Source organism: Rutilus rutilus, assembly GCF_951802725.1.
Source record: "Rutilus rutilus genome assembly, chromosome: 15".
Taxonomy (NCBI): domain Eukaryota; kingdom Metazoa; phylum Chordata; class Actinopteri; order Cypriniformes; family Leuciscidae; genus Rutilus; species Rutilus rutilus.
Genome location: NC_140220.1, coordinates 19,424,087 through 19,440,564, shown reverse-complemented (window position 1 = coordinate 19,440,564; position 16,478 = coordinate 19,424,087). Strand labels below are relative to the sequence as shown.

General features: G+C 39.1%; 1 protein-coding gene across 1 annotated transcript in view; it reads left to right on the top strand.

The window, feature by feature from the left end:
* LOC311305386 (exostosin-1) overlaps positions 1–16,478 on the top strand; it is a 361,957-nt gene that overhangs the window by 291,490 nt on the left and 53,989 nt on the right. The window contains exon 5 of the mRNA XM_084433068.1: positions 14,562–14,694. Coding sequence (XP_084289194.1) covers positions 14,562–14,694 — 133 coding nt within the window. The remainder of the gene's footprint in view (positions 1–14,561; positions 14,695–16,478) is intronic.

Sequence of the window (16,478 nt, the reverse complement as noted above, 5' to 3'; positions counted from 1 at the left end):
TGGACGAAAACCTTCTCCAGAGTGCTCTGGACCTCAGACTGGGCCGAAGGTTCACCTTCCAACAAGACAATGACCCTAAGCACACAGCTAAAATAGCGAAGGAGTGGCTTCACAACAACTCCGTGACTGTTCTTGAATGGCCCAGTCAGAGCCCTGACTTAAACCCAATTGAGCATCTCTGGAGAGACCTGAAAATGGCTGTCCACCAACGTTTACCATTCAACCTGACAGAACTGGAGAGGATCTGCAAGGAGGGATGGCAGAGGATACCCAAATCCAGATGTGAAAAACTTGTTGCATCTTTCCCCAAAAGACTCATGGCTGTATTAGATCAAAAGGGTGCTTCTACTAAATACTGAGCAAAGGGTCTGAATACTTAGGACCATGTGATATTTCAGTTTTTCTTTTTTTAATAAATGAGCAAAAATGTCAACAATTCTGTGTTTTTCTGTCAATATGGGGTGCTGTGTGTACAATAATGAGGGGAAAAAATGAACTTAAATGATTTTAGCAAATGGCTGCAATATAACAAAGAGTGAAAAATTTAAAGGGGTCTGAATACTTTCCGTACCCACTGTATATCGTATACACTATTTTGCCAAAAGTTTTGGGCCTTTACATGCACATGAACTTTAATGACATTCCATTCTTAATCCGTAGGGTTTAATATGGAGTTGTCTCACCCTTTGCAGCTATAACAGCTTCAACTCTTCTGGGAAGGCTTTCCACAAGGTTTAGGAGTGTGTTTATGGGAATTTTTGACCATTCTTCTAGAAGCGCATTTGTGAGGTCAGGCACTGATGTTGGAGGAGAAGGCCTGGCTCACAGTCTCTGCTCTAATTCATCCCATAGGTGTTCTATCAGGATGAGGTCAGGACTCTCTGCAGGCCAGTCCAGTTCCTCCACACCAAACTCGCTCATCCATGTCTGTATGGACCTTGCTTTGTTGGAACAGGAAAGGGCCATCCCCAAACTGTTACCACAAAGTTGACTTTCCATCGGATTGCCAGACAGAGAAGCGCGATTCGTCACTCCAGAGAACACGTCTCCACTGCTCTAGAGTCCAGTGGTAATGTGCTTTACACCACTGCATCCGACGCTTTGCATTTCACTTGGTGATGTAAGGCTTGGATGCAGCTGTTCGGCCATGGAAACCCATTTCATGTAGCTCTCTACGCACTGTTCTTGAGCTAATCTGAAGGCCACACGAAGTTTGGAGGTCTGTAACTATTGACTCTGCAGAAAGTTGTTGACTTCTGCTCATTGTGCTCCTCAGCATGCACTGAGATTGTGATTTTACGTGGCCTACCACTTCGTGGCTGAGTTGCTGTTGTTCACAATTATTTCCACTTTGTTATAATACCACTAACAGTTGACTGTGGAATATTTCGTAGTGAGGAAATTTCACGAATGGACTTATTGCACAGGTGGCAACCTATCACTGTACCATGCTTGAATTCACTGAGCTCCTGAGAGCGACCGACTTTTTCACAAATGTTTGTAGAAGCAGTCTGCATGCCTAGGTGCTTGATTTTATACAACTGTGGTTTTATACCATGAAAGGGATTGGAATACCTGAATTCAATAAATTGGAGGGGTTTTCCAAATACTTTTGGCAATATAGTGTATTATATCTCGTATAGCATACATAATATATATATATCATTCCAGATATCATATATCATTTTAAATCCTTTATTTTTTGTTTTTCCTTCCCACAACTGATTCTGTCATTGCTTCCAAAATACAGTGACATCCAAAAGTCCACTTGTGAAAATGCATCTATTTTGCTTTTTTTTCTAATTTAAATGAATGAAAGAAAATAACGAATGAAATTAGCAGTACATTAGTATCAGGTAGTTATTTGTTGTCCACATTCTCTCCATAAAGCGCTAGTTTGGTAATGTCAGTATTATACAAATGTATAGGCTACACTTGTGAAAAATTATTTTAAAAAGTGTAGGCTACTTATTTTGGATTATGCTTAAAGGGATAGTTCACCCAAAAGTGAAAATTCCGTCATTAATTACTCACACTCATGTCGTTCCAAACCTGTAATACTTTCGTTCATCTTCGGAACACAAATGAAGATCTGTTTAATGAAATCTGAGAGATTTCTGTCCCTCCATTGACAGCAATTCAACTACCTCTTTAAGCCTCAGAAAGGTAGTAAAGGCATCATATAAGTAATCCATGTGACTCCAGTAATTTAACCTCAATTTTATGAAGCGACATGCTTTCTTTGAAAAGTGGTAGTTGCGTATATAAACTTTAAATGTAATATTGACATCATAACACTATTAAAATTATAATCATATTCAGTTGCACTTTATTTTAAGGTGTCCTTGTTACTGTACAAATATACATTTATGTTCCAAGTTATATTAATTACATGTACTTACTGTAGGGTTAAGATTGAGATTAGGTTGTGATTTTGGGTTAGTTGCATGTAATTATTCATAATTTGTAGTTATTACTACAGTAACTGTAACAAGGACATTGTAAAATAAAGTGTTACCTCATTCTTGACTTGTGCTTTAGTATGTTTGTCACATTAAGTGTAGGTGTATAAGTGTACTTCTTTAAAGCACAACAGAAGATTATTAAAACATAATGATTTAAAATACTTTGAGGTAAAGCTTTTAACAGTTTTGTAACGTGCACTTTTATAAGTGTGTTAAGAAACAGTCATGAAAGTGGACTTTTTTAAGTGGCCTTGTATTTCATTAAAATTATATTATTTTCAGGTATAGTTTTTTAACATATACTTTTAAGATTTGAAGTATTACAAGTGCACATTCAATGCAATTAAGCACACTTCTTTTTCACCAGGGTATGCATAGTAAAAGTTGTTGTCAAATTAAGTAATTGTATGTTTTTTTTTCTTATATTTTATGATGAAATATGTAAAGTTTGATACATGAGACTCTCTACTGTTTTCCACACAGCATTATAGTTCATATAGGTAATTTAGTTAATGCTGATCATGCTTTGCATACACTTTGTTTTGTCTCTGTCTCTCACTTTCACTTACTCATTTCTTGTTCTCTCTATCTCTCTCCCTCGCTGACATCTTCTGTTTTCTTCAAAAGCTTTCATCATGAGTTGCTGTCACACATAAGAAGATGATACCTGCCATGATCAAACGCACTTGGTCTTTTCCAGACCTCTCCAACACACATAAAAATGCAGACAGATTTACACAAACATTCCCTCCCTCACTCTCACGTCTCTGAGAACTTTCTCCCAGGGTACAGGCCTGCCTTGGTCAGCTAGATGGTAAGGCAAGTTTGTGCTTGGTTTCTCCTCATCTCAGGAAGGTGTTGGACAAGTCTTTTAATAACAGGCCTCACTGAGAACTGCCAGACGTCACTGCCAGAAATATGACTGACTAAAAATGTGTTCAGAAAGCAGACATAGGAATATTTCTGCCAACTTCATCGACATGCCACAGTGATCAGAAACACAACTGTAATAATTAGAATTGTTTAAAGCAGTGGGACTTAACTGGTTTTGCTTTAGGACCCAGATTTTATATTGGTGAGTGATTACCCAAAATAGTATCAAATTGCTCTTTAAATTGTAATTTACAAAAATGTATTTAAAATAAATATTAAATTGTATCAATAATATTATGACATTACATGAAAATTGACCGTTTTGTTCTATAAATGTGTCATGCTTCCAGCTATAGGAGGACTATATGTGCCACATTTAAATAAAAAAAATAAAAAATCCATTATTAATGTACTAATTTAACAATAAAAATTTAAATAAATATCACTTTTCAAATAAAAAAATAAATAAACATATGTAAAACTGCATATTTAATTGATGTTTATAATGTAACAATAGATAAATAATCTTTTAAATTACATTTAAAAAATCACTGACCAGTTGCTTTTAATAATCAATTTGTCAACTGGAATTTTGTTAAATGACAATAGTAATTTGACAAGTAATTTATGTTTTTATGTTTTTATTTATAAACTACTGCAATAAAACTTTAACCATGACCCTGTTTTTTATGCAGAAGTAGGTCATAATTTTTAACTTAATAATATTTAACATGATTTTTTTACTTGCTAAATCTATTTCCTTACTATACACAATTATATGTTTTTATATTGCATTATTTTATTGTTTATATACATTGTTTTTCCCTGCTGTCTCAGATGAGAACAGAATTGTGAGAGTTGTGATCTTAATTCAACCTCACTGAAAACTGTCACACATTCTGGGAATACGAGTAAACAATATTTTTGCTGTCGCCAAACAGATACCTTTCCATGCTGTGTTTTCCTGGCTCCTGAGGCTGGTCTCTTTCCAGAGCTATCCTAATCCCTGCTTGTGTTCTGAGAAATTTTTAGTCCAGTGTCTGGATTTTCCCTTCTGCCTAAACCTCAGTTCTTCATATCAAATACAAATGACAGAGAGATACAACAACAAAAAAATTACTTGGAAATTTGTTTTGCTTTTAAAGAAATGATTAGGACTTCAGTTATACCAATGGATTGGGGAAAAAAAAGAGAAGCTTTTATTCAATATAGAGGATAGAGGATAGAGGGTAGAGGGTGGGGGTGGGGGGGGGGGGGGGTGGTTGGCGCTGTCCTGTTAAGATCACATGTAATACTTTGAAAAAACGAAATAATAACAATAATAAGCAGTGTCAGGGTAACACATTACAAGTAACGCTAGTTATGTAATCAGATTACTAGTTTAGTTCAAATAAGTAATGCAAGTTGTTTTCTCATTTATTGACTGACAGCTCTCTTGTCCTCATGCTGGGAGAAATCATGAGTAAGTGCAGAGGTGTTGTTTGCACTGTATAAACATGATGCTTATTGTAGTTCTAGACTAAATGTGAGCATTATTCATCTCACTTGCACAAAAAACAGGTTCAGTATTTCTCTAAATGAATATAAACAGTGAAATGCAAACTCAGAATATTACGCAAACCTACAATAATTAAATATGTTAAATAATACAAAAATACTTTATGTATTAAATCTCACTTTATTAATCAGTGTCTTTGCTTCTGACTTCCGATGATCCAATTCAACCATAACAATAAGCAAAAATGGGTCCTATTCTTCTGCAATCTAGAATGGCAACACAGCTAAAAGTTTTTTTTTTAGCTGCGCCCTCTACTGTACATGCGTGAATTTACATTTCCTTCAGCCTAAGGATTATTCATGTATGTTTCCCCAACACTGATAATAATTAAACAATACTAATAAAATAATAATAAATGTTCAAGTGTTAAAGGTATAAATGTAAAAGTACAAAGTACGATTCAATGTAAAAAGTATATTTCAAAAGTTTGGCATCACTATCTTAAAGAAATTTTATATTTGTATTCACCAAAGATGCTTTAAAATACATTAAAATATTATTAAAACAAAATAGAAAACGTCTCGGTTATGTATGTAACCATGGTTCCCTTAAAAGGGAAAAAGACGCTGCATCGAAACACTGTGGGAATTCCTCTGCGTGATTGCGTTGTGAAGCATAGATGGGTGACGTCATTGACCAGGAAACTATAAAGCATACCCAGACCAAACAGTGTTAGCTTCTGATAAACTGAAGCAAGTCGATCACGGGCATGCAGGGAGTATGGCAGGGCAACTCAGCATCTTGTTCCCTTTTCAGGGAACCATGTAACCGAGATGCTCCCTTTCAAGGGAACTCGCACTACGTCGAAACGTTGTGGTAACGCTTTACCCACGCCGCTGTACGTGCAAGTGCCCGTCTGTGTGAAATCGTATGCGCACACTAAGAGGAGAGCACCTGCGACCCCGGAGTGGAGCCCAAATCAAGGTCGTAGAACTTCACAAAGGTGTGCGGTGAGGTCCAGCCTGCTGCATCACAGACATCTTGGAGGGAAAGTCCTGACAATAAAGCTTTAGAAGAGGCCATACTCCTTGTGGAGTGAGCTCATACAGCCAAAGGTGAAGGCTGGCCAGCCGACTCATAAGCAAGTGAGATAGCCTCGACCAATCACTTGCTCATCCTCTGCTTAGATGCTGGGAGCCCTTTCCTAGGTGACCCAAAACAGACAAACAGCTGTTCTGACTTTCTCCACAAGGCAGCTCTGTGGACGTAAGCATCTAGTGCCCTAACTGGGCAGAGCAGATTCAGTCAGACTAGGTCAGACGTCCGAAAGGGAGGAGGACAGAGGCTTGCAGTACAATAGGTCTTACAGTATTAATAGGAACCATGGGAATATAACCCAGTCTGAGGTGAAGAAAAGCCTTCACCATACTAGGCGCAAATTCCAAACATGATTGAAATACAGAAAAGGCTTGTATGTCTCTTGAGAGATGAAATAGTGTGGAGAAAGATAGTTTTTAGAGTGAGAAACTTCTCAGGAACCTCTTCAATCTGCTCGAAGGGAGCCAAAGAAAGGCCTTCCAAAACAATGGCCAAATCCCTAACTGGTACTCTCTTGCAGACTGCAGGCCTATGCATCAAGGTGCCACGGAGGAAACGGGTTACTCAAGGGTGTCTCCCCAAAGACACATCACCCAAAGGAGTGTGGTAAGCAGCTAAGGCCACAACATACACCTACAGGAACTCCAGCACTGTACCAACAGGGCAGTTAACTGGGTCCAGCTGGCAATTTCCACACCGTGAAGTGAATAATCTCCACTTCACAGGAGAGGAGGATGGTCTCAACAACCTTGGTTGAGAGACCTGTACTGTGAGCTGGGCCCCCTCAGTGGCCAAGGCCACAGTTTCCACAACTCTGGACTGGGGTGAAGGATTGACCCCTGCACCAAAGAAAGAAGGTTCCTACTGGGCGGAATCTCCAGAGGAGAGCCATCGAGGAGAGACACAAGGTCCAAGAACCATTCTCGGGCCGGCCAAAACAGAGCTACTAATAGAAGACGGACTCGTCCTGGCAAACTCTCTCCAGAACTGGGAGCAGAGCAATCGTGGGAAAGGTGTACAGATGCAACCTCGGCCATGTCTGCATCATGGCGTTCAGCCCAAGAGGAGCTGGATGAGTGAGGGAGAACCACAGTGGACAATGAGTCATCTCTAGAGATGCGAACAGATCTATTTCCGCTCGGTCGAACTTCTCCCACAGGAGCTCCACCACCTCGGAGTGGAGTCTCCATTCCCCGGGCCTCGGCCCCTGCATTGACAGGATGTCTCCCCCTGATTTAGATATCCGGGATGTATACCGCTGTAACGAATGGACTTAATCAAAATGCTCTAGACCTCATAAACCCTTCCCCCTCTCCCCTGTTGTCATCGGCCCCAAACCAGTTCTTTTCAAAGACCGTTATCACCTCTGCTCCCCTGAACGATCTTAGCAAGAAACTGTGTCTGCAACCCTCAAAGACAGCACAGGAGACCAGACGGCACTAGCCATTTGGTCAAAGACTATAGAGATAAACTTCCAATACACAAGGACATTGACTCCATTCTTACCCACAAACTTTCCCAAATGTGTATAGTATTTCTCCTGTGTTTTATGCATGTCCCTATGTTTTATTAGCCTAGTTAATATTCTTTTAGTTATGTTAAAGTAACTTCTAAGTTGATATCCAAAGATGATGTATCACTGCTTTAATGTCTTCAAATCCCCTCTTTCTTGGTATCAAACAAATCCTCTTTTGATTTTATAATCAATGGTGTACAACATGTTATGATAAATTGCATCATAATATTTTTACCATACTTTTGTGTAAAGACTGCACAAATTCTCCATGCCACCATGAACATGCAAATGGAGATAAGATGGAACAGAGACTTTCTCCTGGTCATCTTTGATTGGTCACCTCACCAAATGGGTGTGAACTGATAGGACCTTTAAGAGTGTCTGATTAGTTCAGATCTTTGCTCAATCTCTTTGAGACAACATTTTCCTGTCTCCTTCCGGCAACTTCATCTTCAAGTTAACTTCTTTGGATTCAACGTGGACCAAGTTAATTTCTTTAGATTCAACGTGGACCACCCCAAGAGCCCAAACGAACGCTTCAGCGCACTCCTGGCAAAATCATCAAGAATCTCAAGAATCTCCTGCATCTGGACTTGGACTTCGGTTCAGCAACCGAAGTCAATGCAAGTACCCGTTCGCAGCCTTTAAATGCGTTTCTAAGTTATTGTGCCCCTTTAAGGTAACACTGATTATTTGATGTTTCTCATAGGTTGTGGTTAACTGATTGTAATCTTGCCATTCTATTTTCTTCTCTCTCTCTTTCTTCACTTTTCTTTACTTTCTTGATTCTGTATACAATATTTGCTTAGTTTAGTTGTGTGTGTAGCCTACCGTAGTTTTGTTTATTAAACCATTATATCCACGTTTTATTGTCTCTGTGTTTGCCACTCACACAGATATTGAAGTCACTTAAACATCTTGATCTAGCGATACCTATGCTTTACCCTGCTAGTACTTTATTTACTTTAGTTGGAAAAGGTTATTCTTTCTTGGCCAGGAAGATAATTTCCTAGAATTAATAATTGATTATGCTTTTATTGGATGAACTGATTAAATAATTGTACTATTAATTCTGCTACAGTCAATTCTAAAAATAATTAAAATATTTATAATTAATTATAATCCGTTAAAATTAATTATATATATATATATATATATATATATATATATATATATATATATATATATATATATATATATATATATATATATATATATATCTTTTGAGCTAATTTGCTACACCACCCTCAGAGAGAGCGACTTCCCATGAACCCACAGGAGGATCTGGTGAGCCAGCTTGCATAAGGGGCGCGACCGCAGACCCCCCTGATGGTTTATGTTAGAGACCACCGATGTGTTGTCTGTACAGAAACTTCCTCAGAAACTGATGTATCCACTCTGCCAAAAAATCTACTAAGGGATCCGACTGACTACAGGTGTAGCTTGAGCAGCAAGCGCAGTGCCCTGAAGTGGCGAACCAGCAGGCAGCAACTGACTTGTCTGCTCTATAGCCCTCCTCGGAATGAGCGAGCAACCTGATGCCGCTATGTTTCCGTTCGGATAAGCACTCGCTGGGAACCACTGTGCCCTGGGAAAAAAACGCAAGCCTTGACGAAGTGGTTGTTAGTCTAATTTGCTTTTCTGACAAAGCTCCGGTTTCTCGGCTGGCCAGTCAATGTTTAGTTTGGTTACGGCGCGAGTGACAACATTCACAAGCTCCTCAAATGCAGGAGTCTGGAGTGACGAGTCTTCAGTGTCTCTTTTCTCGATACAAACAAAATCCAGCTCCTCAGAACTGGATGATTGCTGTACCTTCACTCGTGGCGGAAGTAACCGCAGAGCGTGCTTACAGACCCTGATACGAAACACTGGACCTGGCAGGTGAAGGCAGAGAAAGGGTGAGGCCCGTCTCTAACCCCTCTGCCAGATCCATGTGCGAACCCCACAACCTGAGCCGCCACACTGCCTCGGCAGAAGCGGGACCCGAGCCTCGAGGTACGTGAGCAGAGGCGCCCTCCTTGAACACAGCATTCTCAACGGTAGCAGCTCACAATGCTCACATTTCGGCCCCTCAAGGGCTGACTAAGCTTGCTGCACTGCAAACAAGCAACACACAGTACATGTGTATCCCCACCTGTGATATATAACGTGGGCAGAGATGAACACACTTCCTGAACAGCTGTGCGCTCACCATTATTGTTTTTTTTTTTCTTTATTGATATTTTGAATTATAATAACATTTTGTAATATTACTGTTTTTGACTGCATTTTTGATCAAATAAATGCAGTCTTTTCAAAAAAACAAAAATCTTACTGAGAGCTGTAGTTCATTCATATAATTTTGCAATGCTGTTAGCAAATGTATGTTGGAACTACGATTTTGGGAATCACCTAATCGTTGAACTATTTGGCTAACGACTTAACTTGGGACCATAGTTGTGCTGCAGTTAATCATTTATTAATTTATTAACTTAAAGCACTTAACAAACAATCTTCATTCATCCAGACCAATAGGTGTCAGGATAACATCGAAGATCATTGGGAAAAAGTAGAATTAGTACAAAAACATACTATGGGGACCATTTACACTTTGTTGTATAGACTGATAGTTAGTGCATTGTGAGGTCCACACCATGTTGACAAACTATGAGTGTTTCAACACTCGTGCATGTGCGGTGTGTTTGTACGCAGCAATAAATGCTGCCTAATTAACCACATAGATCAAATGCCCTCTCCGTGGACTCGGGTTTACTGGCACTTCCTCAGGAACATATGCCACGTTGAGTTCATTTCCCTGCTCCACTGCACAAGAGCTGCAAGATGCTTCACTTGCTGCGTGGATCTGACAAAATCCCTACACTCCACGTGCAGCACATTAAAACATCAGCATGTAAATGCACAAAGATACAAACACACATGCTCCCTGACATGAGAGTTTTAGACTGTAGTTGATCGTAATTGGCTCTGGAAAGACAGAACCAATCAAGCCCAGTGGGAGAAGGACTCAGGACACATTCTGTAGTAAAGGGTGTGTGTATGTGTGTGTGCATGCATGCGTGTGTGTTACAGGTTATTTATGGCTTAAATGAGATGAGGGTGAGGCAGACTGTGATTAATTAGTCTTGTAATAAAATGAGATTAATGCTTTTAATTTGAGTAATTAGGCCTATGTGCATACTGTTGAGAATGTTGTCTGGGCGTTGCCTCTGAAGACTGATAAGATAGTCGGCCATGTTGAATATTTTATTTTTGAGGCATAATCACACAAAGCTGGCTTCTACAACATCTAGTTTGAAGGGTTATATTTTTATGTTGATATATCTATCTTTTTTGTAACACTTTATAATAATGTTACATTTGTTTATGCATTAGGTATCATGAACTAATAATAAACAATACTGAGTTAATGTGCTCATAGGGATGGTCAGCCATACATTTTTTCATAATCATGACATTTTACAATAATATTACATTTGTTCAGTAATAGATAATGTACATCCAGTTGTTATCGCAAAATAAACCCCGACAGCGCAATTAGGATGCGAGAAAAATATATAGCTCCTAACTAGCAGCTTTTAGCCTAGACGAATGAATAAATTCAAACAAGAAGGATATGTAAAGGATAATGTACGGTCGTATCAGTTATTGCATAGCTTTTCACAACATAAATAATGAGGGGGACATAAAATATTGATTTGAGAAGAAACTGTTTTAAAATCTTACCTTTTATTATTTTATAATCCATTATAGTGTACAAATCAACCTGTAACGAAATTCGTTAATTAGGGAAGAAGGAGGTGGGAACCGGCGAACGTTCAGCGTAACTTAAATCACCAAATAAACAAACAACAAATCGAAAGTAAAGCGGCAGCCCCTCGTGGACAACTGCTGCATATAAACATAATACAACACAACATAAAATCCAGGGACCTGATGTATAAACGTTGCGTATGCACAAAAAAGGCATTGAAATGTGTGAAAGCAATTTTCCGCACACATATCCGTAAATATGTCCACACCGTACAGACACTCTACAAGTGCATACACTCTTTTACTGGAGTGAGTGAAGAAATGAAGTAAACAGAATGATTTAAACTCTGTTTTACATCTGATATACACATTTAGATTAAATATGCCACTCTCATTAATAGAGTTAAGCACTGAAATTTCATGAAATCATTATCCAGAAGTTACAGTATTTTTATATTAATTTAAATAGAAATATTTGTAGTGGATGCACTGCTTTTGAACACTTTTCCTGTGGAATGATGTTTTAACTACAGCAAGGATTGCTTGGCGCATGATAATTTCCGCTTTAAATTGTGTTATAAATAGCAGAACTATTTTGCACGAATAATGATCAATGATGCGCACTTACCTCGTCTAAGCAGATGGCTTAGCAACATAGACAGTATAATGACAGACACTGAAGGACTCGCTCTGTGATCAAATGGTCCATTGGCCGGTTTCTCCAATGACAGTAGGCTGTAGAACCTCTGCTGCACACAGTTGGTGTCATGCACAGACAGACAGTAGCCTAATGATAACCATTTTCGGGGTCTTCCCAATATTATGAAAAATGCTATTGTATTTGAAGGATAGAATTTCAAGGAAACCATAAGATATGCACGTTTCATTTTTTAAAATGTTTTATCAGTGACACGCTTAGTCAGACAATTATTTACACTGCAAAAAAAAAATAAGGCCCATCTGTTTCCATTAAAAATAAACCATCCTAAAATATATGTTTACCTTATAGGCAAAATTGCATAAATTTGATTTGCTTAAAGCAATTAAAAATGGCCTACTATTTGGCCAGTGGAAAAGATTGAGAATACTGTAACTCTTCTCTGAAAACTTTCTCTGAAATATATTATATACAATTTTGATTTATTTATTCTAAAACAAGGCAAGGATACTGAAAGAGTTTTAGTAATGTAATGTGACGGCACATAGTCCTTATCTAATATTTTCCTAATGTCTTGTGTTAAACATGGTATCACATGTATGGGAATATGCATGGGAATGATATGCAGATGACGTTATGCATAGTAAAACGAAGAAGTGTGAGCTCCATATATGGTTATTTCGGGGAGGAGACGGGGTGGAGACGCATGTACACACAATCTTCTGCTGACTGGGTTTTACAAACTGAATTTTGCGTAGGTTCTGGTCTACGCGTGTTTTATAAATCTGAAAACTGTTGTGCGTATGCAAAATCTAGCTTTTGTGCGTACGCACACTTTTAGGATGAAATCTATCGAAGGTTTTATACATGAGGCCCTAGGTCTGGTCCTCTCTTCTCCTTCACTGTCATCATTCCTTCCGGAGTTCCTCCGTAGGACTCGAGACCGGTGTGGTGCACAGGTGACGCTCATTAGCACTCGTGCCATCAGCCTTGCTCCCTTCCCACAGCTCTCAGCCTTGCCCTGCTTGCCATACAACCATTCTAGCAACAAGACGAACAAGTCCTCTGGCCTCATTAAATACAGTAAATACAGTCTGAGAAATTGAGGCACCAGCTGTGTTTGAATGAAACGAGTGAGAGAGAGTCTGTGGTGTGTTGGTGAACGTGATTTCACCAAGTGCAACATGATCCTAGATCAACATCTTTGTTGATCCTGGAACAACATTCCAATCAACCAATCAGATTTGAGGGTTTTGAGTTTGAGTTTATAGTTTATGCCAAGTTTAGGCTTATAACCAGGGTTAGGTGCTTCCACATTCACCAGTGTCATTCACCTATCATTTCCCTCTGATTTTAGGGATAACTTATGGATAGTGTTAGGGTTAGGTTTAGGGGTATATGGTTAGCAATAGATTTTCGGACAGGAATGTTGATTCAGGAACTTCAGGAACAGGTCTTTCTTGGCAAAATCACGGTGACCGCAGTGTGTTACACCAAATTCTACACCAAATATAATTTGGTATAACACTGGCCTCAAATAACTGGATAAGTGGTCATTATACATTGTTGCAATACATTGTGACTGACCAATCAGAATAAAATATTTGAGAGAGCCATGTAAAATAACATAATTTAATGTATAAAGTATCATGAACTAACAATGAGCAATACAATGTAAATGTTAATTACATACTAAAACATTTTTTTACAGTTAATAGTTTACAATAGTTTAATTTAAAATTAACATAAACTTAGACTACTTCTAAATTTAATAACTAATGAAATCATACAATTTTTATATTAAATAAAATAAATAATTGAAAATACAAAGTCCAAATTAAACACCTTTTAACCTTGACTTTTTTCAACTGCTAAATAAAATTTATGATTCATTTTTTTAGGTGTGTGTAAATTCTACACACACACAAGTTTTTATTTAAGTAGACATAACATAATAGTAGTTCTTAAAGACAAACATGTAGGAGCCCATTTTTCCTTTGACATAAAAAATATCAGAGAGGTAGATCTTCAAGATCCATTGCAAGTGAGCAACAAATCTTGAAAATCCAAACTAATTCCAAAGCTTATACCTTGGTCACCATGATTTTGCAGAGTAAGACATTCCTAAATTCAACATTTTGTTAATCCTGGAACAACAACCCTGTCTGAAAAAAAATTCCTAGACCTAACCCTACCCATAACTTATCCCTAAAATCAGAGGGAAATACTAGGTGAATAACACTGATGTAGAAGCACATAACCCTGGCTGTAAGCCTAAACTTGACATAAACTGTAAACTTGTCCCTCAAATCTGATTGGTTGATTGGAATGTTGTTCCAGGATCAACAAAGATATTAATCCAGGAACATGTTTCACATGGTGAAATCATGTTCACCTAATAACTTACTCACTCATTCGAGCAGCAACACTCTCCTGTTCTTGCTTGTATAAGAAGCCGGAAATAGATGGCATGGCACTTGTGGCGACGAGGGATGAACCTCTGAAACACAGAAACTGATTGTGATTGGTTACAATGTTTAACCACAGCAAAAATAATTATGAAATATCGAGAACAGACAATCACAGCATTTTTCATAATTTGTTAATTGCAGCTATAATGGTAATTGTAACTTGTAAATACTGATGTATATTAATGGTTTAATGTAGGCTATATTAATAGTAATGTATGTGTTGTTTTTGCAGATTATCCATGACCGGATACGGACACACATGACCAGGAGCAGGATGATGTGGAATTCTTTGCCTGGAGGACTCTACGCACTTCCTGAGTTCTCCAGCGACCTCACCCTCTTCCCCTTCTACTACTCGACACTCGGTGAGCGTGTATGTGTGTGTGTGTGTGTGTGTGTGTGTGTGTGTGTGCATCTCCTCACCACCTCCAGCTCAATGCCGTAAAACTTTGTTGCAGTGAAAATGAAATCATAACTCAGATAGATGTTGGTTTCCCTCCAAGCAGTGTGTGTGTGTGTGTGTGTGTGTGTGTGTGTGTGTGTGTGTGTGTGTGTGTGTGTGTGTGTGTGTGTGAGATATCATAGTGAATGGTGAAACATATGTGTTCACCATATTCCTCCCTAAGCATGGCCTGTGTGTTTGCATGCTCATGTAGGGGTTTGTGATGGATTTGTCCCTGGGCTTCACATGTCAGCAGTAAATCTGTATTGCAGAAGTGATAGATGGTCTATACTCTGCTGTCACAGGTGTTGTTAGTCTCACTTTCCATAATTTTGATGACAGGGCAGTTTAGACTCCCTGTCTGTGGCCATAACTTGAGAGAACTTCACTGTGCCGTGATATACGGTGTGATTCGCTCTGCCTGGGCAACACTATAAATCCGGCTACCTGCAATACATGCTGTTTATTAGGTAATGAGATATCATCCAACATGGCCAGTGGATTGCACCGATGGTTTGATGTGTCCCTGAAAATGTTTTAGATGTTGAGGCTTGCATACACAATGACACAATTCTTGATTCCTTTGTTCACAGCTCTGCAAATTATTATTATTATTATTATTATTATTATTATTTTATAATTTCCGCTATTTGGTGTTTGTTTGTCCCCTAGGCCATACAAAACTTAGCTCTATTAGTGAATAAAAATGATGAGTGAGCAGCAGCAGTTTAAGAAGTGTGTCACTGGTGGGAATACACACGACTTTTGTGTAAGCTACCTGGGAGCAGAGCACGCACGATCAGCTCTCTAGGGGGCTGACTGAGTACAATGTGAACGGCTTTCTTTGAGAACGCTTCACTCCCACCTGGCTTTGTTTGATGAAAGCGGCCAGGTTTGTGCTCCCCGCCGTTCATGCGGCTTCACTCGTGGGGATCGCAGATGGAGCTAGTGGAGGAGTTTGAGATGGCTTTGGCCCTTTCTCAGCTATCAACCGCTAGCTCCAGTGCTCAGACTCGGTATACGGAAGCTCGCTCTGCGGCTTCTAGTTGGAGTGCTTGATGTTGGGTTTGTCCAGCTCTGAGGAGTTGGACGTACTCAGCATCAACGCGGCAGATTTTGGTGACATCAACATCCTAGCTGGTGGGTAAGGCGTATATGGTGGTAGGTCAGGCGGGCACTTGCTTACATACAATGGGCATCTTGCAAGCATACCAGGCCGACCTGCTGAGGGACCTGGACGAGGGCCAAGGTATGGGGCCCGACGCCATTAAAGAACTGCATCGGGCCACCGATTTGTGACCCGTCACGGAAACCAGTAACACAAGTCGGCAGCACAACTTTCGAGTAAAATGAGAAAGAAGCGTTTTTTTTTTTTCAAAATTGGTGATTTTCGTTTTTTTGCAGAATCTGTTAGTTGAGATCTCGAAGAAGCCTCTCCATGTTTGAGATAGCAGTATTGGTATATTAAAAAGCGTACATTTTGAGGTTGAAATCGGCTTGTTTTTCGGAGATTCTAGCACGCAGTAGGGGTGTGTCATTGTCGGTGCATATTTCCATACTGAATAAGCCAGCTTTTGTTTATTTTGTTATTGCCCCAGCCCTCCAAGGGAACAGCGTGGCCGGCTCTATCTGATTTCAAAATTCAATGAAGATTGACGCCAATAACATTACGATGTCCAGCAATCGATTTAAATAGTAGGTTACATG